At 45.5% G+C, this 19,169-nt stretch overlaps 2 protein-coding genes across 4 annotated transcripts in view; one reads left to right on the forward strand and one right to left on the reverse strand.

The window, feature by feature from the left end:
- The window catches only part of SYP (synaptophysin), a 31,730-nt gene extending 25,969 nt beyond the window's left edge, over window positions 1–5,761 (forward strand). For 2 of the 3 annotated variants that reach the window (XM_066614278.1, XM_066614280.1), the window contains 2 exons: window positions 1,164–1,464; window positions 4,677–5,761. In XM_066614278.1, the coding sequence (XP_066470375.1) occupies window positions 1,164–1,460 (297 nt within the window). In that variant the 3' untranslated portion in view covers window positions 1,461–1,464; window positions 4,677–5,761. The remainder of the gene's footprint in view (window positions 1–1,163; window positions 1,465–4,676) is intronic. The other variant, XM_066614279.1, reaches the window with a different exon arrangement.
- A 7,968-nt stretch (window positions 5,762–13,729) lies between these two features.
- Window positions 13,730–17,201, reverse strand: LOC136641789 (three prime repair exonuclease 2-like). The gene is made up of 2 exons (XM_066617819.1): window positions 16,799–17,201; window positions 13,730–14,529 (listed from the first exon to the last, which is right to left on the reverse strand). Exons 1-2 carry the CDS (start codon window positions 17,132–17,134, stop codon window positions 14,008–14,010), a joined length of 858 nt encoding a protein of 285 aa, XP_066473916.1. The 5' UTR covers window positions 17,135–17,201; the 3' UTR covers window positions 13,730–14,007.
- Between the last annotated feature and the right edge of the window lie 1,968 nt (window positions 17,202–19,169).

Here is a 19,169-nt window from a genome sequence, read left to right on the forward strand (position 1 = left end):
CATAACTGTAGTCGAGAAGAAAGAAAAACAAGTTAAAATAATTGATATTGCAATACCAGGGGATAGCGGAGTGGAAGAAAAAGAGCTGGGAAAAATAAAAAATATAAAGATTTACAAGTAGAAATTGAAAGGCTGTGGCGAAAGACCAAAGTGATCCCAGTGGTGATTGGCACCCTCGGTGCTATTCCAGAACATCTTGAAGAGCACCCGAACAGCAGAGGGGCCACAGAAATTACCATCCACCAACTACAAAAAGCAGCTTTACTGGGAACAGTTTACATCTTGTGATTTTATTTATAACAGCAAAATAGGACAAAAACCAGGCATCCCAGTTCCTTGGGAAAGACTTGATGTCTGGATAAAACCAATAACACCTACCTGACTGTGAGAAAATCTCATAATAATAATAATAATAATGCTGAATGATGCTTTATGATGATAATGATATCTGCCCAAGGGACCACTGGTTTATAGGGCAAGGTGAAATCCCCTGAAGTCAGCTGACAAACCATCACGTCAGCAATACTTAGTGTTGTCGGGTTGTAACCTGAAAACTGAGCCTATCTCTTATCAGTGCACCAAGAAAGCAGGAAAAGAGAGTGAAATGGCTGCCCCTGCCCTCCCCAAGCCCTCTTCCACCCCCAGGCCCTCTTAGTCACCTCCACCACATCAGGTATAAGGCAAACATATCCTAGTCTGGGGGTGATGAATAGCAAAAGGACTGAACCATCTAGCCCCACTTCACAGATGCATTTCAAAAACAAATGCTCATTCTGCAAGCTGCAACCTGGCAACCCTAGCAGGCCTCAGCCTGGGCAGGTCGGAGAAGAAGCACCATTATCTCCTCCTGGTCCTCTACCCAATGGCAGAACCAAAGAGCAGCTGAGTACAAGCTTAAGGAACAAGCATCTCTCTCTTCTGGCAAATTGCTACTGAGGTAGGAGCAGCATTCCCTGCTTTGAGACCAGCTGCATCCTACAGCCTCCTGCCACCATGAAGGCCAATTACTTTACAATGCATACATTGCAGTTACTACTATGACAGCCTCCTCCCACGCAGACATAACGCACAATTGCTTGAGATGAGGGAAAGATTATGGATTTGATAATTTGTCCATCTTTCCCTCTCTACCTTGTCTTAATTCTTTCCCTTCTGTCTTCTAGGTTTTTGGCTTCCTGAACTTGGTACTTTGGGTGGGGAACCTGTGGTTTGTATTTAAAGAGACAGGCTGGAGTGCCCCCTTCGTGAAGTACCCCCCTGCCCAGGAGAAACAGCCGGCACCCGATACCTATGGCGATACCTACAACCAAGCCCCAGGCTACGGACAACAGGACTCATACGGGCAGCAGGGAGGCTACCAGCCCGATTACAGCCAGCAAGGCTATGGTCAGCAAGCAGACTATGGTCAGCAGGGTGGCTATGGCCAAGGTGGGCCTACTTCCTTCGCAAACCAGATGTAGGCGGGTGAGTTTTGAAGAGGGACTGGGGCCAGGGAGGACAGTGCTCTTCATTCCCTCCCTCATAAACAGCACTGGGCTTATTAAAGATCTGTGGCCAGGCAATCCAAATCCTGCACCAAGAAAAGCATTTCTGCAAAAGTGACTAGTCTGCATAAATTATGCAAGTATGCAGATTAGGCATTCTCCCCAACCCTGGTACATTAGGGTCAAGGTCACCCAGACAATTTCATGGCTAAGTGAACTCAAGTCTCCTTCGTCCTAGTCTAGCACTCTAATAAAAAAATCAAAATCAAAGCTGAGATTTATACCACAGTCTATTCACACTTTCCTGCGAATCAGCCCATTGAAAAATATGGGACTAACTTCTGAGTAAGACATGCATAGGATTGTTCTCTCAGTCCAATCCTTTTTCTTTGCTTTCGTGGAATTGTGGCCACGCGGGCACACGCACTCACTGGTATTAACGTTAGGAGAAAGATATGGCGAGGTTAAAAATACACTATTGCTGCTGATTTGAAGAGAATGTGGGAGAAGAAGGGCAGTTGATTCAGGACAAAGTAAATCAAGAGGGGAGAAAACTACTCCATGGCCTCATCAGTGTTGGTATGTTAGAAGGATGTTGTATGTGTGCATGCACGGAAAAGAAATATATTGTAATATTATTTGTTCTGTGCGTGTGTGTACACCTACCTATACTAGAGGCTGAATACCCCTTTCCCCTTTCCCAGTGAACTGATGTTGTTGTTGTTGTTAATAACAGTATTTATATACTGTTTTTCAACAAAAAGTTTCAACAAAAAGTTTCAACAAAAAGTTCACAAAGCGATTTACAAAGAAAATCAAATAACTAATGGCTTCCTGTCCCAAAAAGGCTCACAAGCTAAATATCCCTGGACTTCTCTTTGCTCAGGGAAGTGGTCCTTATTGGGACAGTTCAATTTCTTTTTCTTTGAATAGTGTGCAAATGTGACCATTTAATATTGCACAGAATATTGCACAAGAGTATTGTTCCTGCCCACACCATGAGGTGGGGAGTCAGGTCATAACAAGGGGATGGGTCTGCCTTCCTGGTATACCATAGCAGATAGGATGTGTAATGTCAGAAACAGAAGAACCTAAGAAATGACCTAGGGTCCACCTTGCTGATTCTACAGTCTGTTCACAACAGCTTCTTGACAGTGCTCCCTGGGAAGCTCTGAAACAATGGATGGAGGGCCATACCCTCTTTCTGTCTTCAGCCTTTGGTATTTAAAACTAGGCTGCCTCTGATTATGGAGGTGCCATTCTTAGTTATCATAACTACTATTTGCGAAAGGACATACTGTGGTTCCGAATACTGATCATGCATTCCATAAGGGAATCATTGTGTGTGATAATGCACGTAGCCTTATGAAACTTTCCCATACTATATGTACGGCTTTGTCAGGATTACCCAGCCTGCCCTGTCTCCAGGGCTAGCCTGCCCCTACTTCCACCTTCTACCTGGTGATCAAATTGTGGGCTTTATGCTGAATAGGGCTTTCTTGTGCAAAGCCTGATACATGCTACTACAGTGGTTGGGATGTTCTAGCTTGGAAAAAAGGCAGTTAAGGGGCGCAATATAATTGAGATGTATAACATTATGCAGTGTGGACAACGGATTTTTCTCACTCTCTCACAATACTAGAACCAGAGCTCCCCCAATGAATCTCATTGGCAGGTGATTCAGGACAGATGAAAGGAAATATTCTTCACATGCCACATTAGTCTGTGGAATTTGCTGGCTTAAGTTGTGGCAATGGCACTAGTTTGGAGGGTTTAAACGGGAATTAGACAAATTCATGGAAAACAGGTCTATAAATGGCTACTAGTCAAAATAACGATGTGCTACTTCAGTATGCCTCTGAATGCTAGTTGGAGGGGACCAATGGCAGAAGGGAAATATGTCTTCTCTCCTACTTCTGGGCTTCTCAGAGGCATCTGGTGGGCCATTGTAGCCAACAGGGTACTGGACTGGATGGTCCTTTGGTCTGACCCAGCAAGACTACCCTATTGTGCATATCTGTTCATACATGTACATATGCATAAAGTGTGCACTCAAAAATCAAGGGGCATAAATCATGTGAACAGGGTGTATGGGTGTTGACCTCTAAAACCCATGCAAATGTGAAATCCAGTATGTAACATATGTGTGCCATCTACTGTTTAGGATTACTGCATGGATATATATGCTGATAATTGGGGTTTGGGGGGAAAAAATGTTCAGGAAAGTAGTGAGACAATGGCTAAGAGGAGAGAGATTCCCAGATAGTTGTCCTGACCACATAAAGAACATGAAGGAAGTGTTCATACTTCACTAACAAGGTACTAACGATCTACAGTAAAAGCATGTGGCATAGCACCTCCTGGGGCTGTATCACTGCAAAAAGTAGGCATAGAAGTGCATGGTGGAACCCTAAAAAATTCCATTTCAGTGGCAAAATTAGGACAGTGGCCTGGCCTTTTTCTCAACATGCTAGTTTTCTGTGTGCACAAGGAGCTTTTAATGTGGGAAAGCTTTTCAGTATGTGTTTTTCCATCTGCATACTCAAGAGGTGAATGCAGGTGAGGAGAGCTGCGCTAGCGCCTTTTATAAATACACAGAGTGGCTTTAACACACAAGGATATACCATATCAGCAATTCACAGTACATTCTGGCGCATCTCATGCAAACAAGCATGGATGGACAGCCACAGTAAAATACTATGCATGTCTGCAGTGGGTTCAATGGGACTTACTCTTTGGAAAGTGTGTGTAGGGCTAACCTTAGTCTTTTTTCCAGCCCTAATCTTTTTATTCTCTAGTTCCGACTCCTGCCGCATCCCCTCTCAACCCACTCCTTTGCTCTGGAACAAGTTGACACACCCCTTTGCTTACTGTGGGGCAGTAGAATTGATCCATGCATGCCTTGAGTGCTAATATGGCAAATGCCTCCCTAGCCAAGCTGCTGAAGTACCTGGGAAAGAAGATGTTGGGGCTGGTGCCATCTCCTCCCCCAGGCATCACCAGGGGGAGTCTGTTCACCCACCCAGCTTAAGCAATTGATGTCCTTGAGCCTTCATAGTATCTCTTCAGAGATATTTCAGTTGCATTAATTCTGGGGTGGGGCATGCATGCTCTCTGAATGCTATCTCAGTGCGTGACAGGAGGGTAGCTCTGTCTTCCGTGCTCATTTGCTTTTTTCTCCTCTGTCTACAGGTCCCTAACTCCCGTAGGAGGCATTGTGAAGAGGAAGCCGCCATCCCGTCCCTGCCCCCCATGTCCCCTTGTGCAGGGGAAAGGGGGGGCTGGTGGGTGCTCGCACTGGGAGGGGGCTGACGGGGTCCTCCCTGGGTTGAATGTAGATGTTCGTGCTGTTTATATATATATATAAATATATATTATATATATATGAGAAACTACTACTAGAGATAGACCGCCCCCACTGCCCCACTGCCTCATGCACACTCGCACTGACCTACACCATGACCCACTCCTGGGACAACAGCTTGACCCTGTACTGCTCCCTTGATACCCTGTACCACCACCAGCTCCCTGCCCTGCCCCAACTTTCCTAGCTACAACTAGCTATTCAACCTGCCCCTTCCTCTCCCCATATCCTTTCAATCCTACCCCATCCTCCCAATCTTACGGAAGGCACTGCATGAGCTTCTGCACTCTGTGACACCCACCTCCCAACACATTGCAAACAATGCCCCAACCTTCCTCCGTTCCCCCCCCTCTGCATGCCCCCAACAAAAGCAAGTGGGGGGAGGGTCTGAGGTTGGGAACTATTCTGGATGCCTTGTGGCGGGGGAACTGGATAGCCTGGGTGCCAGCTTGGGGGGCTTGGAATTCAGTCCTATAGCCAGCACTTTAATTAGTTTTTAACACCCCCCTCCATTCTCAGGTTCCCAATACATTAAGGGTCAGGGTGGAGGGTTTCCTAATTCATGAGGTAAGCAGTCCTGCTTCCTCTTTCTACTAGTCCATACTGAGGATGGTGAAATGGGTTGAGCATAGGAGGGAGTCACAGCCTTGGAGCACTCATTCTTGTTTTGAAGGAGTGCATGTGTATGTGATCTCTCCAGAAGGATTAGTCCTAGTATGGAGGCAAAAGGCAAAGAGGGGGTTGGGGGTGTCGCTCCCAGTGAGCTATGTTTCTGGGGGTCATAGCTCCATTATTTCCTCTAATACCAGCATGTATGCCATAATTACCAGTGCAGCTGGGACCCACAGTTTGGGGGCAGGAGGACTGAGGAGATTTCCACTATCCATATCTTTTTTCCATTCTCTCTCTCTCTCTCTCTTATTAAGACAGCATATACAAGGTAGTTGAATGTGAATTTACCTTAATACTGTGTATCCACCACATCGTATTGGCAATTGGAGTAGTTAAGTTAAAGTGTGCGCCTACCCAACGTGGGTGTATCAGTAGCCTGGTTCAGATGTTCAGTGGGTTTCACATGACCACAGGGAAATTTGGGGTGCCACCCTTAGTCTTGCAGCCAATGTTTTTATTGTTATTTGTAAGCTGCCTTAATGGGCCTTGATTGAGAGCAAAAGGCAGCAAATAAATGCTTTAAATAACATGTAAAATAAACACAGTAGGAATTCAGTGCAGGTGCAGATTGTATGAACCAGCACCTTTACACTTGGGCAGCTATGCTATGAGCAACCTCAGCAGCTCAGAAATGCCTCCACAATAATGGCAACAAGAGCGGCATGACCAGACTCAATATGGAAGCACCAGTTCACACAAACAGGGCCCAGACATCATTTGCACTGGCTTATGAGTCCACTGGCAGCTGCATACACTGCCACAAATAGTTGCATGGAGGCTGCCACACTCCTAAATTAGGCCTATAGCTAATATGGGCATATAGCATTCATTGCGAGTATGGAACAGTGTGATTGTTTTGCTGAATTAATTCAGGTAGCATAGTAGGGTGTGATCTTGGTATCAGATTCTGCTTAGTACGTTTATTTGGAAGTTGGTTCCAAAGTGGGTTGGAAGTAGGTTTACTTCCAAGTAAATGCGTTTGGGATCAGAATAACCATTAATCTCTTTTTCTCTGTCACCTCCTCAATTTCTAATTCGATTTATCTGTCTCTCATTTATCCACTGGAATTTCTTTTTTTCTCTCTTCCCTATTTTTTTTTAATCATATGGCACACCTGCATCTAGCTTTCTACTCATCGATGCCTTTTTCTGGCCCCTCTTAGTCCTGCTCTACCCTTAATCTACAACCTATGGACTCTAACCCGTCCTATTTTCCATAACAGCTGAAGCTTCTACCCAACCCCTCCCTCTTCCCTCTGCCCCAGTCCGTCCTACCCCCATTCCCAGTGGCACTCTGACTATATATTACTCAGTGTCTGTGTATCTGATCGTGCCGTAATTGTGCGTTTCGGTTTGTCCGGCTCTTTGCCCCGGTCGATATCGTGTGATTTTTTCTTCCATCTTTAAATGACAAAAATACCAGCGACAACAGCAGCAAAACAGGAAAAATATGCATTAAACCCCCAAATTTGCCCCCACACCCCAAAAGGTATAGAGAAAAACATGAACAAAAACCAAATAAAAAGAGAAAGAAAATGTATTTAAAAATAAATGTTTGGAGTGTCTTATTTTGTGTTGTTCTTTTCACGTCTTTATAGCTGTGGTTCCCAACCTCAAGGCGAGACTTCAGCTGAACTTTAGAAATGATGCAACCCACCCCATCCTAGGTGTGTACACTTGTTTAAATGTAAACATTTCTTACCTGGTGCTGAGATACACCTGCTACTAAGGAGAAGACCAAGCAAAATATATCACTATTTTAGATCTGATACTGTTGAGTTACTTATGATCATCAGCATGATAACATGCAAAGAACAAGTTGAAGAATACTCATAAGAACATAAGAACAGGCCCACTGGATCAGGCCATAGGCCCATCTAGTCCAGCTTCCTGTATCTCACAGCAGCCCACCAAATGCCCCAGGGAGTACACCCGATAACAAGAGACCTCATTCTGGTGCCCTCCCTTGCATCTGGCCTTCTGACATAATACATAACTCAAAATATACTGTATGTGTGAAATAACCACTGAAATTACAATAGGCACCAGTGTCCCGTGAATGGGTGCTTGCGGGCAAGCAATTCTGGGGGTTCCCAGAAATTAGAGATCTGAATCCTAGGACAGCAACCATTTTGAGATCAGTTGTAGTAAGTGCTGCACAATATTAAGTAAAGGATTTTTTTTTTCATATTTTCATCTTCTGTTGCATAATTTTATAACATTTGTAGCTGCAACTATGACAGCAACCACAGAGGGAGCTGTCTTCAAGTAGCAATACTTGCTTTCAATCACCAAGGCCCAGGAAGGTTTAAAACAGGTTGTAGCCTGTTATCTGAGCTCACAGCATCTGTGACTTGCAAAATGTGCTTTATTTTATGTATGAGTTTTGGCCAAAGTATCTGGCAGATAATCAATTTATCAAAAATTAGAGAAGTAGTCCACAATAATCACATACTATAGTCCAATAATTACAATACAATCACAGATATGGATATCTGCCCATTAAAACAAATCCATGCCAACTTTTGCCCATGGTCTTTCAGCCATCTCATGCTGTAAAAGTGTTGCTTTAGGCTGGCGGTCTTCCCAAGATGTACAAATTTCACACTGCTCCGTAAAAGTTGTTAATTGGTTGCCCTCCTTGGCGTAGGGCCTAAGAGAGGGAGGTAAAGGGGGTTATTTGTACCCGGGCCTAGGATCAGAAAGGGGGACCAGGAGCCAAAGGAGGGGGCCCAGAAAGTTCTTGGGATCTTACATTTTCAATCTCACTGCCTATGCATGACGCTGGGGGCACAATCATGGGCATGCAGTGGCAGCTGCTGCTACAAGCCATACACATCAGGCCCAGAAATGGATCCATGTCCCTCCTTAACACAGTGTCAAATCTGGGTAGAAACTGGCCTGCTACCGTAGCTCTTTGGTTTGTGGATCTGGTAATCATGAAGGAGTGTTCAGGGGCACAGCTAAAAGATTACAGTGTGAGCCTAAATACATTGATGCTAATTTTCAGCAATGATTTTCTAAATTTCAATGATTTTAAAGAGACTTAGGAGTGTGTTTGCTTTTCCATATTACTTTATCTAGCTGCCAATGCCACATGGTTGGGTAGACCTGGGCTCCACAATGAGAAGCCTGGTAGACCTGGGCTCCAAAGCCTATTCTGTCTGCCAGCACACTCCCCCTGCTCTATTTTTGGCCCCCCCATTCTGCCTTTCCCATTGCCCCTCCCCCCTTGGGAAGCAGCCCAAAAGAAACTTTGTACCCCCTGAAAAAATTCCTCTCAGAGGCCCTGCCTTGTAAAACTCTTCAATTCCCAGATGAGTACATTTTGTGCATAATTTTTTTTGAAGAGTGTTTGGTATCACTGCCTATTTTCCCCCAAAAGTATTGCCATTCTGTTTACACAACACATTTGATTCAGGAAGTGTGGTGTTATTTCTTTAGGAACCTGACCTTTTATTTCTGGCCAGCCTTGCACTATTTTACTTTTCAATCATTGGGGTATGTTATCTTGCTCCCGTTGTTGCTGAATCTCCCCCAATATTTTGTTTGAAATGGACAGATATTGTACCATATTAATGGTTTCAACTTCTACTTCTGATCTTTCCATAACTGCTTCAGGGACATATGTCCAACACAACTTGCCCACACAAGGTAGTTGCCATATAATCACAGACATTAGTTAATCTGTAGACCATACTTCTGGAATTTCATCATCATGCGCCATAATAAACTTAATATTACTGACTTGCAGCACATATTGCTTCACAGTATTTTATGGAAGAAGTTCACATGTTCAGTGAGGTGGTTTTCAAATCATGTGCTTGCAGTTGTAAATCAGCCCCATGTTTCATCTTAAGTTCTGGTGAGACAAATGCTCAGAAACACCCAAAGCCCTATCTTGTGGTATTTTCCCCTATTCTCCCCAACTCTCTAGTCACAAACTAAGAACGAGACCCAGAGACATTCACTCTTGCGCTCCCTAGCTGATGAAGCTTCCTCCTGCCACAAGCCACTGATACAACCCACACAGTCCAGTTCTCTTGGGGTTTGGGTGTAGGTGATGACTTCTGTAGTATTAGTCACTCCTTTTGTGAGTCACTTATTCAGCCCCTCCCAGGTAGTGTGAGACAGAACAGAAGGTGCGTGGGAAGGACAGACATGATCTGCTAATAGCCAGCCTCAGAATTTTCCTCCAGTTTGCATGAAAGATGCCGTGCTCTGCTTGCCAGGTGTTTCCATAATGTGCTCCCTCACAAGAGCTTGGTTCAAGTCATGTGAATCTCTGTGCTCTGCAAGAGCCTTTGCTTATGACTTTAATAGCCAATGGAAGTTAAAAAATATCTATAAAAAGCATGTTGGGCGGGTGAAGGTAAAGTACTAAAGCCCTCCACTTCAGTGCTGCAATTTTGCTACATTTTGCACCCTTCTTTTCTTGCCATTTGTAAATTTTACATGCACACACACAATCCAGTCCACACACACAGAGACATACAGTGCAATTATATATACAACTGGATGACCTATTAGGTCCCTTCCATGATTCTATATAGTATATATACTGTGCAATTGCATATGTGTCTACTTTGACCTTAGGCCTGTCATGCTTACTGTCTGTACTTGTGGCTCAGTAAAGTCTAGAATTGTATGAGCTAAGTGGGGCCTGAGCTGATATGTGAAGAGCGGGATCCTATTACAGGCACTAAATGATCAGGAAATGACCATGTGGAATTCTCAGAAGAATCAGAAGCAAGAGCATTCTTACTAATCTACCTCATCTTGTTGAGGTATCAAGTTAATGCAGAGCTTACTCCCACTGCCCAGGGTCGCTCAGCCTGGCACAGTTCCCAGGGAGTGTGTGTGTGTGTGTGTAGCAGATGCGGCTGCAAAGCTTGCGTCGGCGATGAGGAACACACAGACAGACAGCCGCTTCCTTCACCAAATTTCTATTTACAGGATTTACAGGTACATAGCATTCAAAAACAGGCAACAAGCGTGGGTTCCAATGCAGGGAACCAGAGCCATCCACTCTCACAAAGTGTGGAACAAAACGACAGAGTGCTCCGCCTCCAGTCATCCAACAACCCCATTTGACCAGTGGTGGCTTCTTTGTTTTTATTACGCTGCTGGCCAATGGGGGCCTGTGTGAGGGTAGGCTTGGGCTAATTCGCCCCACCCAATTCCAGCTGCGTGTGCAGTCACTCAGCAGGCAAACTCTTCACACCTGCTGAGTGACTCTGCACAGGCTTTAGTTGCCTCTGCTAAAGGGCCAGATTTTGATAGGCCTTCTGTGGCAAAACCAAACCGGGGTCTTCCTCCAGGAATGCCCCTCAAGGAGATAGGTCACATTCCTTGACACATCTTTCCTCAGAGGTACCTCATCTCTAATCTCAATTATATTATTTGCTTCCGATTCATCCACAATTACGTAGATGCCACATAATTACATTCCACCTGAATCTTCCTTACAAGGCACCCCACCTCTTGTCATGAGGCAACACAGGTGAGTGAGTGTAAACATGGAGTTTGTTGCCCAAGCTGGGAATGGCATCAGCTTGAAAATGTAACAGCAGAATAAACCAGAGGGCTCAAGCATCTCTCTTCCCCAAAACCTTCTTCCAAAATTTTAAGACTCTGCAATAAGAACTGGAGGGTATCAAAAAAACTGGCCGTCCTAACTGGCCCAAAATGCATCTTTTAAAGAGGTGAGAGGGGGAACCAGCTGTCTCCCATGTGCATTCATTTAATTGTGAACCATCTTCTCATTCCTTTTCCTATGTAAACAGTGTTGGGAACATTTTAATCACTTGTTACAAAAAAATTCCCAATTGCTTAGCCATTCTCAAATGATTGCACATAACAAACACTGGTAAAATATTTGCAGTCCACAGTTTAATAACTTAAATAAAGCACAAGAACATTCAGGTAGCCTTGACAACAGCCTTTCATAAAAGGGCCATTCACACATTAAACTGTACTTGGGTACATCTGTGTACCTGAACACTGTCATTGTTAAGTTTGTAGCTGTTATTCACCCATTTCATTCAGTGCAGTTATGATCTGTGCACAATGTATATGAATTGTTGATCTGTAAAAATGAATCCAGGTCAGTCATTCCCAGTGCAATTCATAATTTACTCATGGAATTAACTGAGGAATTAGTAAGAGGTCACAAGAGGTCATGCTGATCATTAGCATCTATCACTTTCCAAAAATATCCAATAACCACCTGGAGGATAAAATCTACCGGAAACCCCTCCCTACCTTGTTTCAAGTCTTTCCTAAGCACCAACTCAGTAGGTGGCCTTAGGAATGTCATTCTCAGTCCATGCCCTGCCCATCCATGCCCCGCTCCTTCACCAGCAATGCAAGAATAATACTACTATATTGACTGACTTTACAGGGATGTTCTAGGGATTAACAGTGTGTGCAAGACACCCTGAAGCACTAGAAATGCTAAGCGTGATAACTGTCAGAATCCATTACAGCAATTCATGTGTGCAATTATTTGGTAGGCGCTGAATACTTTTAATCATCATACATAAATAGCTGCTCTTTAGTACAGTGTTTCATGATGAGACATTTAAATTACATCCTATTTCCAAGGGAGCTTCCAGAAAAGCAAAATTTGATATTTGTAGTTTTCCTTTGGGTATTGGACACAATCCAATGCCTCATGTTTGTTCGTGAAGAAAGACAAAGAGACACACAAATTTCAGGATTATGGTTCTTTATCACCAAATTTAGTAGAAATGAGTTCACAATTTCAATAAATACAAACGTAAGCTAAAGTTTTGCTATATCTTAAAACTAGGTGTATCCTCCTCCACCAACAAAATTAATTAGAAATTCATCCTATCTTTTTAATTACACTTATATCCCTCTTTTATTCCATGCTGGAGCTCAGAGAGATATACATGGGGTTCCCAAGAAAGAGGTCTCCCACACAGGCACTGACCAGCATAGACCAGCTTTGCTTCAGTAAGGTGACTGCATCATGTGCTTTAAGATCATACTGGAATTGACTGGGACGAGGGGATATCCTATCTGAAACAGAATCACAATTGATCATTAAAACTAGAAAATACATTTGCAGCAACCATGTAGCAAAGCAGGTAGTGACTTGTCCAAAGCTTCCCACTGAAACTCACATTGGAGATGAGAGCATGGATTTCACACTTCCTGACTCAGTCTTCTAACTACTGTATTTCCCTGGCCTTCTGAAGCAAGATAGCTGAAATCAGTCCAGCAAACAGCCCTACATGGAGTTACGCTACTTTGGGCTCAGTCACAAGTGGTCCAACAGCACAGGGGAGACCAAAGGCACAGTGTGAGCTCTGTCAAGGAAGCTTCCAGAATTTCAACAGAAGCCAGAAGTCAGGACCATAGACAGCTCCAAGGGGAGCAAAGCCCTGCCACAGCACACAATGCTACACAAAATGCTACACACAATGCCACCCCAGTACACAAAAATTACAATTAAATTAGTAATAATTAGAGAAGATTTATTCGATTTCTTCTCTGGTGGTCTGTGGGGAAGCAACTCCTGACCACCAGAGAAGAGATTGCCCACAGCCAGCAACAAAAGCGGCAATCCACACATCTCTATAATGAATGTGTGAAGGGATGGTGCCTGCTTTGAGGCACAATCTGATGCCCGCTGGCTCAGAAGCTCCAAGGAGTGGCCAGCAGACTGCTCCTGTGCGAGCGGGTCAACACTGTGCACACTGGCACAGAAAACAAGCAGCATGTGAATCCTGCTGTCACTGGCAAGAGCAGGGTGCTCACTATCCTCAGAAGGGCAAAATCTCAGGGGAAGCTCCCACCCATTTCAGCCAGCAAGTGCTGGTGGGATGCATGCAGACACAGGAGGTCTGCCAATGAATGATTGGCAGTGCCAGGCAAGGGACTAGCACGGCTTGAAGGATGTGTTTTCCCATGGAATAGCTGCCCATTTGGTCTGGGCCTTAGAAGCAGAGATGAAAGGCTGACTGTTTACATAGTTGTTGAAGAGTTTAGGATGGCTAGTGCTATCACTTCTCCAGGGAAACCTACTGGGACTTAGGGCGCAATCCTAACCCCTTATGTCAGTGCTTTCCAGCACTGCAGTGCAGCTCTGAGATAAGGGAACAAACATTCCCTTACTTTGAGGAGGCCTCCGTGAGTGACACCCAACTGCAGGATGCAGCACATGTCCCATTGGCACCGCTATGCCAGTGCTGGAAAGCACAGACATAAGGGGTTAGGACTGCACCCTTAAAGTCCCTACGTGATTTCTTAAAAGTTGAATCCTATGGCATAGTTCTTCAGGGACAGGGGCTCCTTGAGGCTCCCTTGCAGGATGGGACAGGGGCAGGGCTGTGTTGGCTCCTGGGGTCATGGCAGCACCGCACAAAGAAGTATTGGCTCATTCTAGTTTTGCTTTAGTGGGTATGGGCAGCAGCAGGGATTGTTCATTTCTTCAGCATCAGTTCTGGATTGGAGGGTCTACATAGGCTTGATCTCTGTCCAGCTACGGGCATTGAGGGTGGCCCACAACATCAATTCAGGGGCTTTAGCCAGGAACACCAAGAGAAGACTGAGCACATCCCCTTCAGCTGAGTGGGCTCTGGTGGGTTCCTGTCCATAGTAGTACCGGTACAGCTCCCCCAGCCTGTAGCTCCTGTTGGCAGCTTTATCCAGTTCCCTAAAGGCTAGAAGTGTGTCCAGGCAGCCGGTGTCTGGGGGCAGGTCAGCCCCCACTTGCCTCAGCTCTGCACAAAGCAGGGGAAAGTCAAAGCCAAGGCCATTGTGTGCCACCAAGCAGACTGGCCTAGCTTGACGATCCAGGAACTTCTTCAGGATCTCTCCCACAGCAGTGTTGAAATCTGGCTTGCAATTCTCCTCCAGGTCCCGGTTGCTCAGGCCAGTGATCTTCTCTGCTCCAGGAGTGAAGGGCTTCTTGGGATCAATGCAAAGAGTGAGCTTGTCCATGACACGGGGTACCTGTGGGGTCTGTCCTGGAGAGCACTGTAGGGAAAGGCGGTGGACAGCAAAGAGACTCAACTCAGACACACGAGGTTGGTCTTGGGGTAAGCCAGTGGTTTCAAGATCAAGGAAGACAAAAGTTTGGAAGTTCTGAGGAAAAGCCATGGCTAGAACCAAAAACCAAAGGAGAGATGTTAGAATGTATGGACACTATCTTGCCTCCACTAGGATCGCTATATCCACCAGGAATGTGAAAAGGGATTAAATCTACAGCATTCAACCATTATCTAAAGCAGGGATGTCCAAACGTTTTGGCAGAAGGGCCACATCATCTCTGTGACACTGTGTCACGGACAGGGGAAAAAATAATTAATTTACATTTCAAATTTGAATAAATTTACATAAATGAATATATGAGAGATGGAACTTATAGGAATGAATGAAGGTCACGCAATAGCTCAAGGCCTATAAAAGTCCTTGCACAAAGCAAGGCCAGCCTTTCCTTTGCTGCCGCTGCCGCATCACAGATCTGAAACAGCAAGTGGAGGGAGCCCTTGTCTCGCAGCTCATGCGAGAGATAAAACAGCTGGCCGTCATCTGAGAGCAGTTGCATCAGGCCAGCGCGGGCGCCAAGCAAGTCTCCAGAGGGCCAGAGACTTGTTGGAGACTGGAGGCTCCCTGAGGGCTGGATTGGGAGTCATCAAGGGCCGCAAGTGGCCCCAGGGCCCGGGTTTGGGCACCCCTGATCTAAAGAAACAATGTGCAAGTACAGGTGAAGCTTTCTTGTTGACTTTACTCTGTTCCCAACTGAAGAGAAAAGCCACTGCCAAGTTTCAGAAGAGGCTTGTTTCTTCATCAACAGGAACTTACATGGTGCCAAATTCAAATAAAACTCTGCAGTTCCACCCAAGTTTGTATACATAATGCTTTTTGAATCACAGCTTTAGAACAGAGAAGTATGACACGCAATTTAAAATTAACAATACATTATGTGGGCAAATAATTGAACTGCTGAGACAAAAAATGAGGAAGGATGCCCCTGACTGCACAGAACTAAAGCTAGAAGCCCTGAATCACAAATGTCTTCCTGTCACCCCATGACAGTAGCATAGCCAGCAAGAAGATGGAACCAGCCATACTTGCTGTGTTGAGTGTGACTGCATATCTACAACAGGAGGAAAAGGACCTGTAATTGGAAGGATCTGTAATTGGAAGGACTGATAACACCCATATGTGACCCAGCAAGCCTCCCAGAACAGATGGAAGATGAGACAAGCCCAAGTGAACAATTTACGTTACACTGTGTGGTAGGCAAGATGACTCACTCTGGCCATCCTGGTAGTCTTCAAATATTTTAACTGGCTGTCATTAATTGTCCTGCTTTGTTTTTGTCTTGTATTTATGGGTTGTTGTTGTTTGCTTCTTGTAAATCACCTTATTACATAATAGGTAGAGGTGTTAGTCTCGGGTGAGTAAAATAGGATTATAGCCTAAATCTCACTGAACACAATGGGCTTACTTCTGAGTAAAGTAAATAACACAATTTTCAAACACCTCTAATAGAAAGGCAGGGTATACATTTTCGCAATTAATAAATTAATATACTGTCCCCTAACACTGGTTCCCTACATATCAATGGAAGAACACAGGAGTCCTGGTTTTCACTCAGTACAGGCTCAACTCCATTCTCTTTCACTCCAGACATTTTGCGGTCACAGTAACATACCCTGACATCCAGGGTGGTATGCCAAATGCTGCCCCCCTTACCCAACGATGCGCCAGCCTCTTCCACTCCCCAGTGGAGCTTCAGTGGTTCTCACAATTAGCACCAGGACCCACTTTTTAGAATGAGAATCTGTCAGGACCCACCAGAAGTGACGTCATGACCAGAAGTGACATCATCAAGCAGGAAAATTTTTTGCAATCCTACCTGCACTTACCCAGGAGTAAGTCCCATTGACTACCATTGTTAAAAGAATATACATAGTAGCTTGTTCAAAGTACAGGTCTGTAACATTTTCCCAAATGCAGTCACATCCCATGGAAGCATCAAGTCTCACAGATTAAAAATGAAATATTTAAATGAATGGGGACCCACCTGAAATTGGTTCCCGACCCACAGTTTGAGAAACACTGTTCTACTTCAAAACCAAAATGTGCACCAGGCAGTTGCTACGTCCAGCCACAGCCACAAGTGCTAAGAGGGGTGGCGGGACAATCCTGCTTCTGCCGGGCCCCCTCTTTTAACTCCCCCCCACTCCTAGAAGAGGGGACAGGAGAGGCAAAGAGGACGCTCTCGGTTTCAGCTCACCAGATGATGGCCTTTCCGGGACGATCCCAGGCAGGGTCTGCGACACTGCGCCCGCCTGACTATCCAGGAGCTCCGCCAGCGAGAATGAAGCGAGCATGTTCGGGCAGGTTCCGCGAATCCGCCCCCTGCCAGGAGGGGAGGAGAAAAACAGCCTCGTCCCTCCCCAGGAAGTTGATGGGAAAGGGAGCTCTGTCCGGGCGCTGACAGTCCTGCGTCCCCAACACAGGCAAGAGGTTTGGCGGGGGGGCGCCTGCTTGCAACAGGAGCAGCGATGGGCGTCCACAGCCGCACGTCCTTTCCAAGAGCCGAATGTGTCCTTCGGAGATCGAAGATCATCCTTGTTGACCTCTCAGTGCCACTTGGAGGGGGGCGGAGGCAGCCAGCAAAGAGAGCTTCCGTCTCCGGGCCCTGCTGAGAGGCAGTGCAAGAGGGGGCTTGGAGCCATGGTGCTGCCCTGTCAAAACTGGGTTCTTGATATCATCCTGCGCAGCCGCTCCTTGCTGTCTTGCCCTGCAGCACCTGAGACCAGTCCTGCTTAGGCTGCTGCCTCACAAGGTTGTTGTGAAGATGGAAGGGGTAGGGGAAATAGGGCAGGCGGTGGGCAGCGATGGGAGCAGATCAGATCCAGGGAGGGGGGTAGGTCTCCAAACCTCATATTTCAGTTATTTTTTGTGGCACAAAAAAAAAAAGGTTGAAGACCACTATTTTAAATAAAATAAATAAATAACTCACATGTGTCACAGTGAGGAGCATTGCTCTAGCTGCCCAACCTCTGCCCCTCTTCCATTCCACCCCCCTTTTCCTCTGCAGGAGGAGCAGAGGCTGGATGTCACATCACTGATTCACTCACCACCTTGGGCAGAATTAAAGAGGTTGATGCTAAAGAAGTAGGGATAGTTATTGAGCCCTGATTTTGGAAGACTTTGGTTTCCAGCCAAGTGTGCGGCGCAAGTCCAAGAAGCCCCGTATCTGGGGAAAAGGCTAGGGAAGGGAAATAGGATTTGGTTGTCCCTCCTGGGCCTGAACCCACACCCCCTGCCCACCCACACCCCAAGACACCCCTATCCCCTTCATTCTGCTCTGCCCCTGCACCGCTCGGTGGTGTACGCACTAGCACCAGCTGCCATGGGTCTGGATTCAGCTCCAGCAGAATGGCACAGGCCTTTTTGCCAGTATAGATTACTTATGTGCTGCTGCAAACATGCTTTTTGGCACATTTGTGACACCTAGCACCAGCACAGCAGCCACTGCACCAGCACAGCTTGAGAGTAGCATTGGGCCTTCTCTCTCCCTTACTAATAAATTCTCAGAGGGTAGTTGAGTCAAAACAATAAATGTCTTCTGGTGCCTTAAAGACTAAGGGCCCAATCCTATCCAACTTTTCAGCACCAGTGCAGCTACAATACAGCCCCAAGGCAAGGGAACAAATGTTACCTTACTTTGTGGAGGTCTTTGTAACTACCCTCCCACCACAGGTTATAGTACACATCCCATTGGCACTGCTACTCCAGGACTGGAAATTTGGATAGGATTTGGTCCCAACAAATTTATTTCAGTATATGTCTTTGTGGACCACAGACCACTTCATCAGAAATACAAAATGAAATTCTCAAAAGCAGAACTCACACACACAGACACGCAGCTATAGATAGAATTTTTCTTCTTAAATGCAACAAAGTGAATTAAAAAGAGGAAATGAAACAAGGTTAATCTAGCACAAACTTAAAATTATACAAGATAACCATGTTACTTTGAAAAAAATGTAAGCCTGTTAGAGATCAGTCTTGTTTTATTTCCTCTTAATTAACTCTGGGTTTTTTTTTCCTAAGTGCTCATCATAGATAGAAAACATGAGTAACAGGCAACTTCAACTTCATTTTGTATGTACATTCTAGGAAGGGATAGAGTCTGCCTTCCTTCAGTGACCACTGGAAGTCCAGCTACTGCTTATTCCTTTAAGACAGGCCCCCGTCGATTTGCAGATTCCATGACATACAGTGAACCAACTGGTGCAGCCAGACCTCACTGGCATCTGTTACTTGCCTGTTGGATAACTTGAAATGGCACATCAGCCTAGCCTGGGGGGGGGGGGTAGATGGTTTGCAACCCACTTGTGTGCTTCCCTTTCAGATGCTGCTCCAATCACTGATACTTCTCAATAAAAAAATCTTTGGCTGGATCAGGCTTATTGTCTCATTGTTAGCCCAGCTGTTTCTTATCTCAGCTGGCCTTCACATGTGACTCTGCTTCACAAGAACAGCCCTGCTGGATCAGGCCATAGGCCCATCTAGTTCAGCTTCCTGTATCTCACAGTGGCCCACCAAATGCTCCAGGGAGCACACAAGACAACAAGAGACCTGCATCCTTCCAG

This window comes from Tiliqua scincoides, chromosome 2 (assembly GCF_035046505.1).
Source record: "Tiliqua scincoides isolate rTilSci1 chromosome 2, rTilSci1.hap2, whole genome shotgun sequence".
NCBI classification, from domain to species: Eukaryota; Metazoa; Chordata; class Lepidosauria; order Squamata; family Scincidae; genus Tiliqua; species Tiliqua scincoides.

What these genes read in the sequence shown, in the direction of transcription:
- LOC136641789 (XM_066617819.1), bottom strand. Translation starts at nt 17,134, where the DNA reads ATGATCTTCGATCTCCGAAGGACACATTCGGCTCTTGGAAAGGACGTG. An exon ending in CCCGGAAAGGCCATCATCTG is followed by an intron (nt 14,530 to 16,798) that starts GTGAGCTGAAAC and finishes CTTTCCCTACAG; the next exon opens with TGCTCTCCAGGACAGACCCC.